General features: G+C 42.2%; 1 protein-coding gene across 3 annotated transcripts in view; it reads right to left on the bottom strand.

Moving 5' to 3' along the window:
- Positions 1–19,022, bottom strand: part of COG2 (component of oligomeric golgi complex 2) — a 329,606-nt gene that overhangs the window by 222,042 nt on the left and 88,542 nt on the right. For all 3 annotated transcript variants that reach the window (XM_040429435.1, XM_040429434.1, XM_040429436.1), the window contains one exon: positions 11,104–11,283. In XM_040429435.1, the coding sequence (XP_040285369.1) occupies positions 11,104–11,283 (180 nt within the window). The remainder of the gene's footprint in view (positions 1–11,103; positions 11,284–19,022) is intronic.

Here is a 19,022-nt window from a genome sequence, read left to right on the forward strand (position 1 = left end):
ACATTGCCATAACATATGTAAAAGATCTGCAGAGTCCACAGAACACCTTGGGCATTTCGCGTCTGATCTATACCACATACGGTATAAAAAATTAGGCGTCTTGTATACTCTATGAATTATGAATAGTTGCGATAGTTTCCCTCCCTCACTTAGAGAGGACAACGGTACTGCTTCCAGTATGTCTTCCCATTGATCCTTTGAGATTTCACCTATATCTCGCTCCCATCTGCGCATTCTTAATAACGGGTGAAATTCGAGCTGTTTATCCAACAGTACAGAGATTAACCCTTTCTTCTCCCCTCTAGAGAGAGTAAGATGAAGCGCCATGTCCCGTTGTGGTATCATGGAGCCTTTCTTAATCACAGTGTCATATGCATGTCTAATTTGCAAATACTTCTAGAAGTGCGCCTTGGGAATAGCAAATATTTCTTGCAAAGTATTAAATGTTCGAAAAACTCCCCCTTCTAATAAATGCTTCACCCGCAGCACCCACTTTCTCCTCCAAATCTCAAATCCTTCCAGGGAACTAAATTCTGGCATCATCAGATTCCCCCATAAAGGGGTATACAACGCAAGTCCACTAACACCTCTAAGTTGTTTTACCTTGTTCCATACTGTATATATTGTACGTCTCAAAGATCCAGCTAGCTGTTCAGTTCTTACGTCCGCTCCCTCCAGTAATAACATAATATCCTGCCCTTGCAACTGTGACCTTAGAATCTAGCTAGTCATGTCCGTAGCCTCAGGGTCCAGCCAGCCCTTGAAATGTTGACACTGAGCGGCTAAATAGTATATCCAGGGGTTCGGTATCGCCAAGCCCCCTTCCTTTTCAGAATACTGCAATGTTTCCAATTTTATTCTGGGTTGACCCGTAGGCCAAAGTAATTCTCTAAATATTGTATTCATTTTCTCAAATTTGTCCCTAGGTAACCAAACTGGAGAATTATGCAGAATATATAAGAGCTGCGGCATCATTATCATTTTAATCAAGTTCGCCCTCCCCACTACCGATAAATATAATTTGCACCAGGCTTTAGATTGGTCTCTAAATTTATTCAACAGTGGGACTAGATTCATATCTTCAAAATCTCTAATGTTAGGTGAGATATGTATACCCAGGTACTTAATCCTCTCCTCACAGGGAATCAGACACCCTACCAACACTTGCGATTTGGGTTGATTATCTATCAGCATTAATACCGACTTATGCCAGTTAATTGTCAAGCCGGACAGTTGTCCAAACTTATCAATGACCTTCATCGCTGCGGACAAAGATCGTTCAGTGTCTCCCAAAAACAACAGTGTATCATCTGCATACAGAGCCACTTTGTTATGTACACCCCCATATTTAAATCCCTGTATATCCTGGGCTTTACGTATCGTGGCCGCCAGTGGTTCTATCGCCAACGCAAATAGCAACAGCGATAGGGGGCACCCTTGACGGGTTCCCCTTCGGAGTTGGAATCTCGCAGACACACCTCCATTCGCCCTGATACACTCTTTAGGACTAGAGTAAAAAACCTTAACCCATGAAATAAAGGTCTTCCCAAATCCCATACGTTCCAGTGTACTCCACAGGAATCTCCACTCTATACTATCGAAGGCCTTGGCCGCGTCTAAAGAGAAAATTGCCCTGTCTCGCATATTATCCGCCGGTATCTGTAAGCTAGCAAACACCCTCCGGATATTTATCGCCGTGGATTTTTGGGGCATAAATCCTGTCTGATCCGAATGTACGACGGACAATATTACTTTGGAAAGACGTCTGGCCAAGACCTTCGCAAGTATTTTAACATCTACTGATAATGGCGATATGGGTCTATAGGAGTCTGGCAACTGAGGATCTTTATCTGGTTTAGGTAAAACTACAATGACTGCTTCCTGCATGGAGGCAGGTAACTGACCTTTTTCAAGGGAATAATTAAATACCTTAAGTAATTCAGGTAGCAGTATGTCCGCAAATCTCTTATAAATCTCCACAGGGAGACCATCTAACCCCGGTGCTTTATCATTCGCCATAGAGCTCACCGCTTCTTGTAATTCTTCAAGTTGTATAGGGGCATCAAGTGCCTCACAATCTTCACGTGACAACCGAGGAAGATCAGCCTCTTGCAAAAAATTCCCTATGTCTACGTCGGAACAAGTTATTTTAGACTTGTACAGCGACGCATAAAACTGTTCCAATATCATAAGAATATGGTTAGTGTTTTTCCTAAGTATTCCCCTTGAGTCTATCAATCCTGTAATGCACGAGGAGCCCCACTGTGCCTTAGAAATCATTGCTAACATATGTCCTGACCTTTCCCCTTCAGCAAAAAACTGCTGTCTATAAAAGACCCGTTTTCTTTCTGATAGCTGGAGTAGGTAATACCTAAATTCTTCCTGTGCAATTCTCAGTTTATTACTATTTTCTATGGAAGGATTAGACTTAAATGTTTCCTCCATCGCTCGCATACTATCATGCATTTGTATATCCTTTTCCCTAGACTTGGATTTAATCCTACTTATTGATTTTATTAGGAGTCCCCTAAGAAAGGCTATCATAGCCTCCCATACTATATGTACAGATGCCGTTCCTTCATTCGGTTTAAAATATTCTTGCAACTGTGAAATCATTTCCATATTATCTCCCATTAAGGTAAGCCAGAATGCGTTGAGCCGCCAACATTTAGTCCCTGGTCTGCCCTCTCCCATATTTACCAGTTCTACCCTGAACAGTGAATGGTCAGATACCGACCTGGGCAAGTATTCTACATTCCCCATATATGAATACATTTTGGCATTTACTAGACCCATATCCAATCTAGAGAGAGTCATATGTGGAAGAACAGCAGGAATAACATTTATCACTGGGATGTGTCTCTCTCCATACATCCAATAGTCCCACCTCCCTTAAATTTACCGAAAGAGGTTTCAGCAACACCCCCCACCCCGCTCTGCATCTATCTAAGTCTACATTTATCACAGTATTGAAGTCACCAACTATGAGTGTCGGTAGGTCAGAAAACGCTGCCACAAACTCCAGAACCATCCGAAGAGGAACTACTGTATATAGCGGTGGAATGTATATAGTCACCAACACTAACTGTACCCCATTAATAGCACAATGTATACAAACAAATCTATATATTCCTTGAAGCATTCAAACCTAATGTTCTTATGTACTAGTATGCTAACACCCCTAGAATATGCGGAGAACGACGAGTGCACAGAATATCCTACCCAAAGGTTTTTGCAGCATGTGCAATCTTTGTTTAGTCATATGCGTCTCTTGGAGACAACATATCGCTGGTTGATGTCTAGACATGTATTGGAAAATACTGTGCCTCTTAGTAGCCTCCGCCATTCCCCGCACATTCCAGCTAAGTACATTAACAGACGATGCCATCTATTCTGAATAACTCATGTATGAACATACGTAACATATACATATTCCTCCACACATACCCACTTATGTAGTATAGTTGCATATTGACACTGGAATAACCCTCCCCTCCCCTTCCCACCCCCCCTTGATATTACAAACCAACTTAGAAAACGTTCATCATTAAAGTTAGTCAAACAGAATGGGGCCGTTGAAAGTAACCTAGCCCAACTTCGCCTGCGGTACATTCCAGTCGAGCTCCACTGCAGGCACAATGTAAACGTAACTTTAGAAACCTTTTCTCCTACTCACGCCACTCCTTTTCGTAACGCTCTCATCCACCTGCCCAAAACTTCTGTCCATTGTCCATGGCTGCCGTATCTCGGGACAACAGTTCCTTATGAACTAATCAATCATCTCAGTATCCGACAAGTACCTCAGGTATTTGGACTTTGATCTCGGATCTGGCCCTCATTCATGTCTAGCCAGTGTGTCGCTGCTTCAGGATCTTCAAAAAAACTGGTTGTTCCCAATGTCACTATGGAATATTGTATTTGTAATCCACGGAGCCTTTTCTTAACGTCCATGAAGAGAGTTCTATTTGCACTTCGGCCGAGTAATCCGGAAACAAGGAGATTTTCATCCCATTTATCATGAGCTCTGGATGATCTCTTGATTGTTTAAGTATAGTATCTCTGTCCTTATAGTGCAGGACTTTAGCAATCATCGGACGGGGAGGTCTCCCTGGAGGCAGGGGTCTGGTGGGGACCCTGTGGGCACGCTCAATTGCAAACAGCGGGGATAGGCCTTTATCCTTGAACTTCTCTGCCAGCCACTTTTCAATGAAGTCTGTAGGGTTCGCGCCTTCCGTTTTCTCCGGTATTCCTACCAGACGGATATTATTCTGGCGTGACCGGTTTTCCAAATCATCAGTTTTAGCGAAAAGCGCGTCAATATTCTTAACAGCATTTCTGGTCACTTTCTGTAGCGGTTTGGCGCCATCTTCTAAATCTGAAACTCGACGCTGCACTTCTGTGGTGCGCTCTGCAACTTTTCGCAAATTATGCCTTATGACAGACAGGTCCTCTTTAAGACTTCCAACCTGTAAGTTTAGGCTCTTTAGTGTGGCATTACAACCTGCTATTGCTGCCATCACATCTTTCAGGGTGGACTCTACTGCTCCCTTCTCACCATCTTCTCCATCAGGGCTCCTCTTATTCTTGCAATGGCCCGCTTTATTCAGCCTCCCCTCCTCTTGGATCTCCTCCTCTGAAAATTGATCAGAATGATCTGATTCCGATCTGTCCTCCACCTGATCCCCCCCCCCCACCTCCCCTGCGAACCTTTGTGTTCACTGCGGGCAAACTTCTGCAGCTTCGCCGCGATCTCATGGCGCGCCGCTGCAGGCCGACTTCCGTCTTCGTCCTCCCAAGCGCCATGATGGTCCTGCGCTTCATGTCCCGATTTCAAACGGGGTTTTGCCTTTCCTCGGCATGCTACCTGTCGGAACCTGTGTCCCTATGATCACTGCTGTCTCGTGCAGCAGAATATACAGTGCGCTCACAATTTCGGGCAGACTGGAAGGATATAAAGCAGGATTTGTGCAGGAGCTATGGAAGCGCGCGTCTCACTCCATTCCTCGTCAGGCTCCGCCCCCCCCAGGAATCAAATTTACAGTAAGTGAACTGAAGGATTCAAAATCAGGTGTGGATCCAAGAATACAACAATTATATAGTCGACAGGTTGGCAGGGATCCGTTTTTTTTATAGTCAAAAATATCATGTATCTGGCATATCCTAAAGGTTTTGTGGTACTGGTGGAGGATAAGCACGCTTTAGAGGAGTCAAGCTGTTGGAAAGGCAGGATTCAACCAACAGCAGAATTTCACCGGAAATCTAATCCAGGACTGGACTATGCTTTTGAAGCCAGGGCAGCCCCAGCAAAAGAAGGATAGACAATTTCATTAAAGCAACCAAAAAGATCTTTTCAGAGTTCAGCACTCCTACCTGCATATTCAAGGGCATGTGACAAACTGAACGCACTTAGGAACTGAATGGACTCCCATCCACAGATGTCACCACCTAGGGCAAATTTGGTTAGCTATGCCATAATTTGAGCATGAATAGGAAGATTTATCAGGGTAGATTTAGCATTCAAAATCCTATTATAGCTCCATATAGTTTGTTGGCCAGTTACAGCCAGGTCCATAAATAGTGGGACATTGAGACAATTCTAAAATGTTTGGCTCTATACACCACCACAATAGATTTGAAATGAAACGAACAAGATGTGCTTTAACTGCAGACTGTCAGCTTTAATTTAAGGGTATTTACATCCAAATCAGGTGAACGGTCTAGGAATTACAACAGTTTGCATATGTGCCTCACACTTGTTACGGGACCAAAAGTAATGGGACATAATAATCATAAATCAAACTTTCACTTTGTAATACTTGGTTGAAAATCTTTTGCAGTCAATTACAGCCTGAAGTCTGGAACGCATAGACATCACCAGACGCTGAGTTTCATCCCTGGTGATGCTCTGCCAGGCCTCTACTGCAACTGTCTTCAGTTCCTGCTTGTTCTTGGGGCATTTTCCCTTCAGCAAGTGAAATGCATGTTCAATCGGATTCAGGTCCGGTGATTGACTTGGCCATTGCTAACATTCCACTTCTTTCCCTTAGAAAAACTCTTTGGTTGCTTTTGCAGTATGCTTTGGGTCATTGTCCATCTGCACTGTGAAGCGCTGTCCAATGAGTTCTGAAGCATTTGGCTGAATATGAACAAATAATATTGCCCGAAACACTTCAGAATTCATCCTGCTGCTTTTGTCAGCAGTCACATCATCAATAAATACAAGAGAAGCAGTTCCATTGGCAGCCATACATGCCCACGCCACGACACTACCATCACCATGCTTCACTGATTAGGTGGTATGCTTAGGATCATGAGCAGTTCCTTTCCTTCTCCATACTCTTCTCTTCCCATCACTCTGGTACAAGTTGATCTTGGTCTCATCTGTCCATAGGATGTTGTGCCAGAACTGTGAAGGCTTTTTTAGATGTTTGGCAAACTCTAATCTGGCCTTCCTGTTTTTGAGGCTCACCAATGGTTTACATCTTGTAGTGAACCCTCTGTATTCACTCTGTTGAATTCTTCTCTTGATTGTTGACTTTGACACACATACACCTACCTCCTAGAGAGTGTTCTTGATCTGGCCAACTGTTGTGAACTGTTTTGGCCACGCCTAATGTTTTTGCTATCTCTCTGATGGGTTTGTTTTGTTTTTTCAGCCTAATGATGGCTTGCTTTACTGATAGTGACAGCTCTTTGGGTCTCACCTTGAGAGTTGACAGCAACATATTCCAAATTCAAATAGCACACTTGAAATGAAATCTGGACCTTTTATCTGCTCATTGTAATTGGGATAATGAGGGAATAACACACACCTGGCCATGGAACAGCTGAGAAGCCAATTGTCCCATTACTTTTGGCCCCCTTAACAAGTGGGAGGCACATATGCAAACTGTTGTAATTCCTACACCGTTCACCTGATTTGGATGTAAATACCCTCACATTAAAGCTGACAGTCTGCAGTTAAAGCAAATCTTGTTTGTTTCATTTCAAATCCATTGTGGTGGTGTATAGAGACAAAAATGTTATACTGTGTGTTGATGTCCCAATATTTATGGACCCGACTGTACCAAGACCCAAATGGCAAATCAGTCTATGCAATAGTATTGAGGAGTTGTCATTGCATAACTTGGCAGATATGTCTATCAGGCATTCTTTAAAGGATTTTGCCACTATATATAAATGTATATTATTCAACAGATATTGCGGTTATATCACTTTCCTCAAATACCACCATTTATCAAAACTGCCTTTTTCAAATGTTATTAGCCTACCATTGCACCCTGTGGCAAACCGGATTAGATTTTCAGTTGCTGTTCATTACATCTGGCATTGGAGCCTTATAATGAAGGACATAGGAAGCTGCATTGGTAAGAACAAGTTGTGTGGATAGTGTCACGTGATCTGCTGATGTCAGAACACGTCTCACTGCCATAAGGCATGATGGGGCACCAGTCACATGAAAAAACAGGAAGTAGAACTCAAATATGGGAGGGGAAGGGGGTGAGAGAAAACAGCTAATTAGGTTAATTTGGCAATCTAAGGAGGAATGGGAGTAATTGATGAAAAACAATGAAAAGTACAGGGTGGGCCATTTATATGGATACACCTTAATAAAATGGGAATAGTTGGTGATATTAACTTCCTGTTTGTGGCACATTAGTATATGTGAGGGGGGAAACTTTTCAAGATGGGTGGTGACCATGGCGGCCATTTTGAAGTCGGCCATTTTGAATCCAACTTTATTTTTCAATAGGAAGAGGGTCATGTGACACATCAAACTTATTGGGAATTTCACAAGAAAAACAATTGTGTGCTTGGTTTTAACGTAACTTTATTCTTTCATGAGTTATTTACAAGTTTCTGACCATTTATAAAATGTGTTCAATGTGCTGCCCATTGTGTTGGATTGTCAATGCAACCCTCTTCTCCCACTCTTCACACACTGATAGCAACACCGCAGGAGAAATGCTAGCACAGGCTTCCAGTATCCGTAGTTTCAGGTGCTGCACATCTCGTATCTTCACAGCATAGACAATTGCCTTCAGATGACCCCAAAGATAAAAGTCTAAGGGGGTCACTGGATATGCGAAATTGCTACATGATGATGTGTTTCCCTCTTTATGCACTGAAGCTGGCACGTTCCCTGAGTTTTTCCAGCAAGATGATGCACCCACCACCACATTATGGGTGTCAGGTCCGAGCATTCCTAGATGAACAGTTTCCTGGAAAGTGGATTGGTCGTCGTGGGCCAGTTGAATGGCCCCCAAGGTCTCCCGATCTGACCCCCTTAGACTTTTATCTTTGGGGTCATCTGAAGGCAATTGTCTATGCTGTGAAGATACGAGATGTGCAGCACCTGAAACTACGGATACTGGAAGCCTGTGCTAGCATTCCTCCTGCGGTGTTGCTATCAGTGTTGCTATCAGTGCGTAAAGAGTGGGAGAAGATGGTTGCATTGACAATCCAACACAATGGGCAGCACATTGAACACATTTTATAAGTGGTCAGAAACTTGTAAATAACTCATGAAAGAATAAAGTTCCGTTAAAATGACCCTCTTCCTATTGAAAAAACAAAAGTTGGATTCAAAATGGCCGACTTTAAAATGGCCACCATGGTCACCACCCATCTTGAAAAGTTTCCCCCCTCACATATACTAATGTGCCATAAACAGGAAGTTAATATCACCAACCATTCCCATTTTATTAAGGTGTATCCATATAAATGGCCCACCCTGTAGTTTATGTACAATTCTATTAACTAGCTTCAAATATGATTAGTTTTGATCTCTTAGAAAAGCAAGGCAACAAATAAAAGCATATCACTTCATATACACAAAACTACTGTAATACATGGGGGCAGACTTGTGAAATTGTCTTAAAGAAATTGTGGCCCACAGCAAAGCTTTCATTTTACAAAAAGATTAACCCCTTCACGACCAGCGTCGTACTCGTACGGCGCTGGCCGGGTATTCAAAGATTGCCCCCGCTCCTCAGTGGAGCAGGGTGTGTGCTGTTTCATACAGCAGACATCCGTGGATCAGGTCCGCGACTGGCGATAATGCCTATCGTGGACTTTTAACACTTCAGATGTTGGCATCTGAGCGTGTGCAAACCTGGAAGCGCGCGCTTCCGGGTATGCTCTGGATCTCTCCGGCGGCGATCGGAGGAGCCGGAGCTTGTATGCAGCAGCCCCTATCAAAGAGAATGACAGGAGGCTGCTGCATAGATAGTTTCCTATGGAGCCCGTGTCTGTAGCAGTTCTCCATAGGAAACTAGTAAATTTCTCTAGTGATTGCTTGTTATACCGTATTTTCCGCCCTATAAGACGCACTGGCCCATAAGACGCACCCAAGTTTTTGAGGCGGAAAATACTACACTTATGGGGGCCTCTGTGCCTGACACACTTATGGGGGCCTCTGTGCCTGACACACTTCTCAGACAGCTGATCGGCATGGGTCAGGAGAATCGGATCCTCACCAATCAGATGCTGGTGACCTACCCAGAGAATATGTCATGAGTTAAAAAATCCCAGAAAACCCCCTTTAAGCTCAAGACCTGCAGTGACAATTTAAATGTGGAGACAGAATAAAAGTTAAATATACAGGGGTGTCTCAAAGCACTGGGGATTCCCCCCTCATCCTCAAAATGCTGACTCCATACATGAGTTTATATATGGAGTCAGGGCAAGAACTTCTAAAGCAGCGCAGACATTTAGAATTTTTTTATTTATTTATTTTTATTTCCCACAAAGTACCCACCATTGCTGTTGAATGGCTCGTAGGTTGGACAACTCCTATAATAAATCGCATCGACACACTGCAGAAAAAAAAATATCTGCAGTGGAGATTTTTTTCCCATGTCCCATGTAAATGTACCAAAAAATAAAAAAGGTCTTCTATAATTTTGACAATAAAACAGACATTCTTGTCACATTTAATTTGCTCAAATACTGTACTCTTTAAATTGTATTTTTTTAACCTATGAGTAAAAGAAAAGCTGGGCTTTGCCTCATCAAGAGACAACTTTCCTGCCTTTTGTTTATACATACCACTGTGTAGTCCCTGTATTCTTAGTGTGTTGACACTCCTAACGCGATCGCCTCTGTGAGGAAGCCTGTCAGGGAGGTGGGAGTAGGGATGGCAAAGCCGTGCCTGCGGCCGACCCATTGGCTGGCTTAGGAGCTGGATCCGATGGAGGGGTTTCCTCCTTATAATCAGTGTAGATCAGAGGCCGCGTACGGCCACCCTAGCGCCGATGCCGCCGCCTCACCACACGAGGTGGTCCAGCTTGTTACATGTTGTTTGTCAGTACCCTATACTGTTATAGCTCCTGATGAGCCAAGTGGGCAAAACGCATAGAGCGCAGGATAGGGATGACATGTATACAGCTAGATAGATGTGGGCTGCAAAAGAAGGAGCAATAGCAAATAATTTGCGACTGGAGTCCACAAACATACTATACGGGCATAGGTCTTATGGGAGACAGATACTGCAAATGAAGTACTAAGTTCACTTGCTGATTATGTACAATTAGATAAGCCTATACCCTATGCTCGTTCCTTATTTATACTCCAGCAGCACCAACAGTTGATTCTGTGTCACATAGGAGCAACTGAACAGATACCAGTGAATGAACGTTACAGCACACTGGTGATCTTAAGTACTTTACAGTTTGCAACATTGTATAGGGCACAGAATTATCAATTGTGGGAAGGTTTACATTTCAACTGGAGTGGCTCTCATAGCTACAGAGGGTACATCCTGTGGGATTGTGTCAGTTACTATATACCCCGGTGATACCGAGTACCTCCTATGACACCCCAGTTGTTATTGGGATTTTTTGGATTGATTAAGGGTCAATCCTTCCTGTCGTTTATTTTGTTTTAATTGGATATATAATAAAGATTTTGTTTTATACTCTAATGTTCCTTTTTGCAGTGATAAGTGCCCTCCTCCCCATACACACATGCTCAGCCAAGTGTGCATATATGTTCATAGGAAGAAGGTAGTAAGCCTTTCCTACTGCATCCTAAGAGATGCCCGAGAAGACTCAATAGCTTAAACAATTTGGATTAGGTTCAGTTCAGGGTGTATTGACATACCTCATCAATATAAGGTTTTACTAGCACCTGGCCAATAAGTGCTTCCGCATCCTTTGTTTTGTCAATTGTGGCATATGTTCTCAAGCAGTGACGAATTATATCCACATTAGAGGTCTGAAGGCCTTCTAACAGGAGACCTTCTAGGGAGCGCTGTAACATAGCTGTGATGCCAGCAATACGCTTTAAGAAAGGAAGGGAAACAAAATAATACGTTAGGTAAACAACAGCAAGTTGTAAAGAATCAGTATTTTATGGCAGATCATATTTCTTGACAAAATATACAAATTCCAAATAAAGAGTCAGTCTCTTAAAGGGCATCTGTCAGCAGATATGGACAAACTGGCTGACCTGTTCAATGTGCACTTAGCAGCAGAAGGCATCTGTGTTGGTCCCATGTTCATATGTGCCCACACTGAGAAAAATTATGTTTTTAATATAAGCAAATGTGACTAGGAGCAATGGGCTCAATGGCAATGCCCCCATTGCTCCTAGAGGCTTATTTGCATATATTAAAACATAATTTTTCTCAGCAATACAGGCACATATGAACCAACAGATGCCTTTAGCTGCCAAGCACATAAACAACAGGTCAGCAAGTTTCATAACTACAAATCTGCTGACAGAAGCCCTTTAACACACTTAGAGACACAACTTACTATCATTGCCTTTAATTCAATCTAAAAATCTTTAAATATAGAAAGCTAAATATAATAAAAGCAATTTGTCAATTTTCTATATAGATTTCCTATATTGATTTACATAAATAAAACTGTGCGAAACCTATAAAGCGATCTTCCATGTGGTCCAGGAGATCAGAAATCCCTACTACCTCCTAACAATCCTATTTCTGGCATAAGGAGTCCCCCATCCTCCCACTGCTCTGTCTACAATAGACCATGAATCATAAGCCACTTGACCTAGTCTAAATGGCCATTTTAAAAGAGTTAACGATTTAGAACAAAAAATGATTGTTCTTTTCCTATGTAAATGTGCTTCTTCTTTTATGCAGCATCAAATATGCACAGAGGTACCTCAATGAAATGGAAAAGCCTTGCTAGCGCCACCTTGTGGAAGTCGCTCCACAAAATCTGACTTGTTAACAAGCCTTGAAATATAACAAAGGAAACGCTAAGACAGATATCCATCTGTAGACAGCTGTTTTGGGGTGCTTGCCCCTCATCAGTAAGGTGAAGGATTTTGGCTGGCTGGGTGCGATGATTTGGATGCAGCTGAAGCAGGGTACTGGATCTCCTTAAAGGGGTTGTCTCATCATGGACAATTGGCGCATATCGCTAGGATATGCTCCCATTGTCTTATAGGTGCGGACCCGCACTTATATTGAGAACGGAGCCCCGCAAGATGGTGGCTGGAAGACTCCGGTACGGCCACCACCAAGCCAGCTCCCCATAGAAGTGAATGGGAGCGTACCGGCTTCATAGAAAATGAATGGAGGGCGGCTGCGCATGCGCAGTGCGCCCTCCTTCACTTGCGGGGCTCCGTTCTCGATATAGGTGCGGGTCTCAACGGTAGGACCCACATCTATAAGACAATGTCCATGATGAAACAACCCCTTCAAAGAGACTTATTGGAAGTGCTCCACGGTATGAAGACTTCTTGGCAATGCTCCATGAGGTACCCCTTTGCATATGTGAAAAAGGGTATTGGAATATGGCAAGGGAATTTCTTGATATTTTCCTGTCATATTCCAAGGCTTGTTAAAAAGTTGGTTTTTGACTTACAGGGAGCCATTCCACAAAGTGGTGCTAGTGAGGTGGCTCTCCTTCACTGGGAGGTACCTCTTTGTATATTATTTTTCATGGAGCATTGTCACGGGTTACTTCTAAGGAGTAACTGTCAACATAGGGCTGGTCTCTTTAAGGAGAGCCAGTACCCTGCTTAAGCTGCATCCAAGGCATCGCAACCAGAATCCTACTCCATACTGATGAAGGGCAAGCACACTGAAGCAGCCGTCTACGAATGAATATCTGGCTTGGCATTTTCCCTTGTCATATTTGGCTTAGCCAGGGTACTGAATCTCCTCAAAGAGACCAGTCCTGTATAGAGACTTACTGGAACATGAACACACAAAGGTACGGATGTAGTACAGTTAACACACATGCTTTATCTAAACTAAATGCATTAAAGGGCTTCTGTCACCTCGGGTGTAGGGCAGACGTCATCGGCGCAGGTGCACTTAGGAAGGAGCGGCCAAGCGAGCGTCCTTCTCTCAGAGCGCCTGCGCCGAATGACGACCGGTACGGCGCAGGCGTGGGATTTGAGGCTGCAGGCAGGGCCAGCGAGAGGAGGAGAGTGCTCGCTGGCCCTGTCAATCAAGTGGAGGAGGGGGCGTTTTTTCAAACAGAGGATGCGGCGGCTACCAGCAAGTCCGCCTAACTTGCTGGTAGTGAAAAAATTTACATATAATAAAAGTACGTTTTTTACTGTAATTACTGCACTGCCCGAGGTAAGAGGGGCATATATGGAATCTGCTTACATTAACAAATATAATAAGTCAAAAACTGAAAATTGGGGGTTGGGGGATGACAGAAGCCCTTTAATTAACCTCTTAAGGACACATGACGTACCGGTACGTCATGATGTCCTGGTACTTAAGGACACATGACGTACCGGTACGTCATGTGTTGTTCCGATCACTGCCGCCCGGCCGGCAGTGATCGGAACCCGGTGCCTGCTCAAATCATTGAGCAGGCACCTAGGCTAAATGCGCGGGGGGGTCCCGTGACCCCCCCATGTCGGCGATCGCGGCAAACCGCAGGTCAATTCAGACCTGCGGTTTGCTGCGATTTCTGCAGTTTCTGGTCCCCGCGGTCCCTGACTGCGGGGATCATAAACTTTATATGCCTAAAAAAAGTTTTATTCACCCCCCCCTGCACCCCCGAATGATTTTTATGGTGGCGGGAGGTGCAGGGGGAGGGTTGCGGGCGGTGTGGGCGGTGCGGCAGGCGGGATCGCGATCCCCCGCCCGCCTCCCCTTGAAAATTCATTGGTGTTCAGTGGGTATACCAGAGTGCCAGCACATTGCTGGCACCCTGGTATAAACGGCTGACATCTGCGATGCGATGTCAGCCGTTTAACCCTTTCCATACAGCGGTCCGTACGGACCGCTGTATGGAAAAGGTTAACAGCGCAGGGAGCTCCCTCCCTCTCCCATCGGGGGGCTGCTGTGCCTTTGCAGCCCCCCGATGGAGAGGGAGAGAGCCCCCAGACAGCCCCCCCAACAGATCCCCTCCTTACCCTTCCCAGTCTGCGAAGTTCTGAGCAGACGGGGAAGGTTCCCATGGCAACAGGACGCCTCTCAGGCGTCCTGCTGTCCATGGTGCTGAACAGATCTGTGCTGAAAGGCATAGATCTGTTCAGTGTAAGTAAAATACAGTGCAGTACAATATATATTGTTCTGTACTGTATTATACAGACATCAGACCCACTAGATCTTCAAGAACCAAGTGGGTCTGGGTCCAAAAAAAGTGAATAAAAGTGAAAAAAAAGTAAAAATCAAAAAACACATTTATCACTGATAAAAAATGAAAAAAATAAAATTCCCTACACATGTTTGGTATCGCCGCGTGCGTAACGACCTGATCTATAAAACGGTCATGTTACTTTACCCGAACGGTGAACACCATAAAAATAAAAAATAAAAAACTATGATGAAATTGAAATTTTGCCCACCTTACTTTCCAAAAAAGGTAATAAAAGTGATCAAAAAAGTGGCATGTACGCCAAAATTGTAACAATCAAACCGTCATCTCATCCCGCAAAAATCATACCCTACCCAAGATAATCGCCCAAAAACTGAAAAAACTATGGCTCTTAGACTATGGAGACACTAAAACATCATTTTTTTTGTTTCAAAAATGAAATCATTGTGTAAAACTTACATAAATAAAAAAAAAGTATACATATTAGGTATCGCCGTGTCCGTATCGCCCGGCTCTATAAAAATATCACATGATCTAACCCCTCAGATGACCACCGTAAAAAAATAAAAATAAAAACGGTGTAAAAAAAGCCATTTTTTGTCATCTTACGTCACAAAAAGTGTAATAGCAAGCAATCAAAAAGTCATATGCACCCCAAAATAGATGCCAATCAAACAGTCATCTCATCCCGCAAAAAATGAGACCCTACTTAAGATAATCGCCCAAAAACTGAAAAAACTATGGCTCTTAGACTATGGAGACACTAAAACATTTTTTTGGTTTTAAAAATGAAATCATTGTGTAAAACTTACATAAATAAAAAAAATTGTATACATATTAGGTATCGCCGCGTCCATGACAACCTGCTCTATAAAATTACCACATGATCTAACCTGTCAGATGAATGTTGTAAATAACAAAAAAAAAAACGGTGCCAAAAAAGCTATTTCTTGTTACCTTGCCGCACAAAAAGTGTAATATAGAGCAACCAAAAATCATATGTACCCTAAACTAGTACCAACAAAACTGCCACCCTATCCCGTAGTTTCTAAAATGGGGTCACTTTTTTGGAGTTTCTACTCTAGGGGTGCATCAGGGGGGCTTCAAATGGGACATGGTGTAAAAAAAAAAAACAGTCCAGCAAAACCTGCCTTCCAAAAACCATATGGTGTTCCTTTCCTTCTGCGCCCTGCCGTGTGCCCGTACAGCGGTTTACGACCACATATGGGGTGTTTCTGTAAACTACAGAATTAGGGCCATAAATAATGAGTTTTGTTTGGCTGTTAACCCTTGCTTTGTAACTGGAAAAAAAATATTAAAATGGAAAATCTGCCAAAAAAGTGAAATTTTGAAATTGTATCTCTATTTTCCATTAAATCTTGTGCAACACCTAAAGGGTTAACAAAGTTTGTAAAATCAGTTTTGAATACCTTGAGGGGTGTAGTTTCTTAGATGGGGTCACTTTTATGGAGTTTATAATCTAGGGGTGCATCAGGGGGGCTTCAAATGGGACATGGTGCCAAAAAAACAGTCCAGCAAAATCAGCCCTCCAAAAACCAAACGGCGCACCTTTCACTCTACGCCCCGCTGTGTGCCCGTACAGTAGTTTACGGCCACATATTGGGTGTTTCTGTAAACAGCAGAGTCAGGGCAATAAAGATAGTCTTGTTTGGCTGTTAACCCTTGCTTTGTTAGTGGAAAAAATGGGTTAAAATGGAAAATTAGGCAAAAAAATGAAATTCTCAAATTTCATCGCCATTTGCCAATAACTCTTGTGCAACACCTAAAGGGTTAACGACGTATGTAAAATCAGTTTTGAATACCTTGAGGGGTGTAGTTTCTTAGATGGGGTCACTTTTAGGGAGTTTCTCCTCTAGGGGTGCATCAGGGGGCTTCAAATGGGACATGGTGTAAATAAACCGGTCCATAAAAATCAGCCTTCCAAAAACCATACGGCGCACCTTTCCCTCTACGCCCCGCTGTGTGGCCGTACAGTAGTTTACGGCCACATATTGGGTGTTTCTGTAAACGGCAGAGTCAGGGCAATAAAGATACAGTCTTGTTTGGCTGTTAACCCTTGGTTTGTTAGTGGAGAAAATGGGTTAAAATGAAGAATGAGACAAAAAAATGAAATTCTCAAATTTCCTCCCCATTTGCCAATAACTCTTGTGCAACACCTAAAGGGTTAACAACGTATGCAAAATCAGTTTTGAATACCTTGAGGGGTGTAGTTTCTTAGATGGGGTCATTTTTGGGTGGTTTCTATAATGTAAGCCTCGCAAAGTGACTTGAGACCTGAACTGGTCCCTAAAAATTGAGTTTTTGTAAATTTCAGAAAAATTTCAAGATTTGCTTCTAAACTTCTAAGCCTTATAACATCCCCAAAAAATAAAATATCATTCCCAAAACAATTCAAACATGAAGTAGACATATGGGGAATGTAAAGTCATCACAATTTTTGGGGGTATTACTATGTATTACAGAAGTAGAGAAACTGAAACTTTGAAATTTGCAAATTTTTCCAAATTTTTGTTAAATTAGGTATTTTTTGGTGCAAAAAAAATAATTTTTTTGACTCCATTTTACCAGTGTCATGAAGTACAATATGTGACGAAAAAACAATCTCAGAACGGCCTGGATAAGTCAAAGCGTTTTAAAGTTATCAGCACTTAAAGGGACTCTGGTCAGATTTTCAAAAAATGGCCTGGTCCTAAGGTGTAAAAAGGCTGTGTCCTTAAGGGGTTAAGCAAACACCTTCAATTGCTTTTCAGTGGCTTTTGTTTCAAGATAACGCGATGAGTTAAAAGTGTGTGCGTTACCCCTGCTACATCTGTATCTCCCATGAAAGAGAACCATCTCGCCAGCGCCACCTTTTGGAAGTGACTTCCCGAGTCAAGATCCAACTTTGGGTTTGACAAGGGAATATAGCCAGGCAACATATACATATACACACACACATATATATATATATAATCTGTAAACACATTGTGGCAACATATTAGCTGTTATTAATCCCTTCAATACCGAGCCACTTTTCGTTTTAAATACCAGGCCGATTTTTGCTAATATGACATGTGTCATTTTGTGGTAATACGGTAACTTTGGAAAGCTTTTTCTTATTCAAGCCATTCTAAGAATGTTTTCTCGTGACATATTGTACTTCATGATGGTGAAAAATTGGAGTCAATATGTTTTACCTTAATTTATTAAAAAGTTCAAATATTAGAGAAAATTTGGAAAAATTTACTATTTTCTAAATATAAATTTATCTGCATTTATGGCAGGTAGTGATAACTCACAATAGTTATTACTTTATATTTTCCATATGTCTACTTTATGTTGGCATCATTTTGTAAATGTCATTTAATTTTTTTAGGACGTTAGAAGGCTTAGAATATTAGAAGCAATTTATCAAAGTTTCAACAAAATTTCCCAAACCAGTTATAAACCAGTTATAAAAGTGATTTTGAGGGACTAAATGATAGCTAAATGACAGATAAATGACTCCCATTTAAGAAACTACACCCCTGAAATTATTCAAAACTGATGTTATAAACTTTGTTAACCCTTTAAGTGTTCCACAAGAATTAAAGGAAAATGGAGGTGAAATTTCATTTATTTGGTAGATTTTTTTATGTTAATCAATTTTTTTCTTGCAACACAGCAAGGGTTAACAGCAAAATAAACCTCAATATACATCTCTATGATTCTGCAATTTACAGAAATACCCCATATGTGGTAGTAAACTGCTGTCGAGGCACATGGCAGTGGTCAGAAGGAAAGGAGCATCAAATTGTTTTTGGAAGCAGATTTTGCTAGAATGGTTTTTGGGCACCAATTTGTATTTGAAGAGACCTTGACGTATCCCTACAGTGGAAATACCTCAAAAAGTGACCCCATTGTTGAAACTACACCCCTTAAATAATATTAAGGGGTGTATTGAGCACTGTGACCACATAAGCGTTTTACGGAATTTGGAAACACTTGACTGTGAAAATGAAAAGTTTAATTTCTTCCAATAAAATGTTGCTTCAGCCCCAAATTTGTCATTTTCACAAGGGGTTACAGGAGAAAAAAGCACCCCATAATTTGTTACCCATTTTCTCTTGAATACGGCAACACCCTATATATGGTGATAAACTGCTGTGGGGGCACATGGCAGGACTCCGAAAGGAAGGAGCGCCATATGGCTTTTGCAGCGCAGATTTTGATGGATTGGTTTACGGGTGCCATTGGTTTTTACTAGTAATTGTCTAATGTGGGGATTCATTTTTTGTGGGATGAGGGTTCGTTGTTATTGGTATCATTTTGGGATATATGGATAGATATATATATATATATATATAGAAATAGAAAAAATATGGCAGCACTCCGGTCTTGTAAAGAAATTCAGTGACGTTTATTCACACTTATTTGCAATGCAGCATTTCAGCCCTCTCAATGGAGCCTTTGTCAAAGGCTCCATTCAGAGGGCTGAAA

Source organism: Bufo bufo, chromosome 4 (assembly GCF_905171765.1).
Source record: "Bufo bufo chromosome 4, aBufBuf1.1, whole genome shotgun sequence".
Classification (NCBI taxonomy): Eukaryota; Metazoa; Chordata; class Amphibia; order Anura; family Bufonidae; genus Bufo; species Bufo bufo.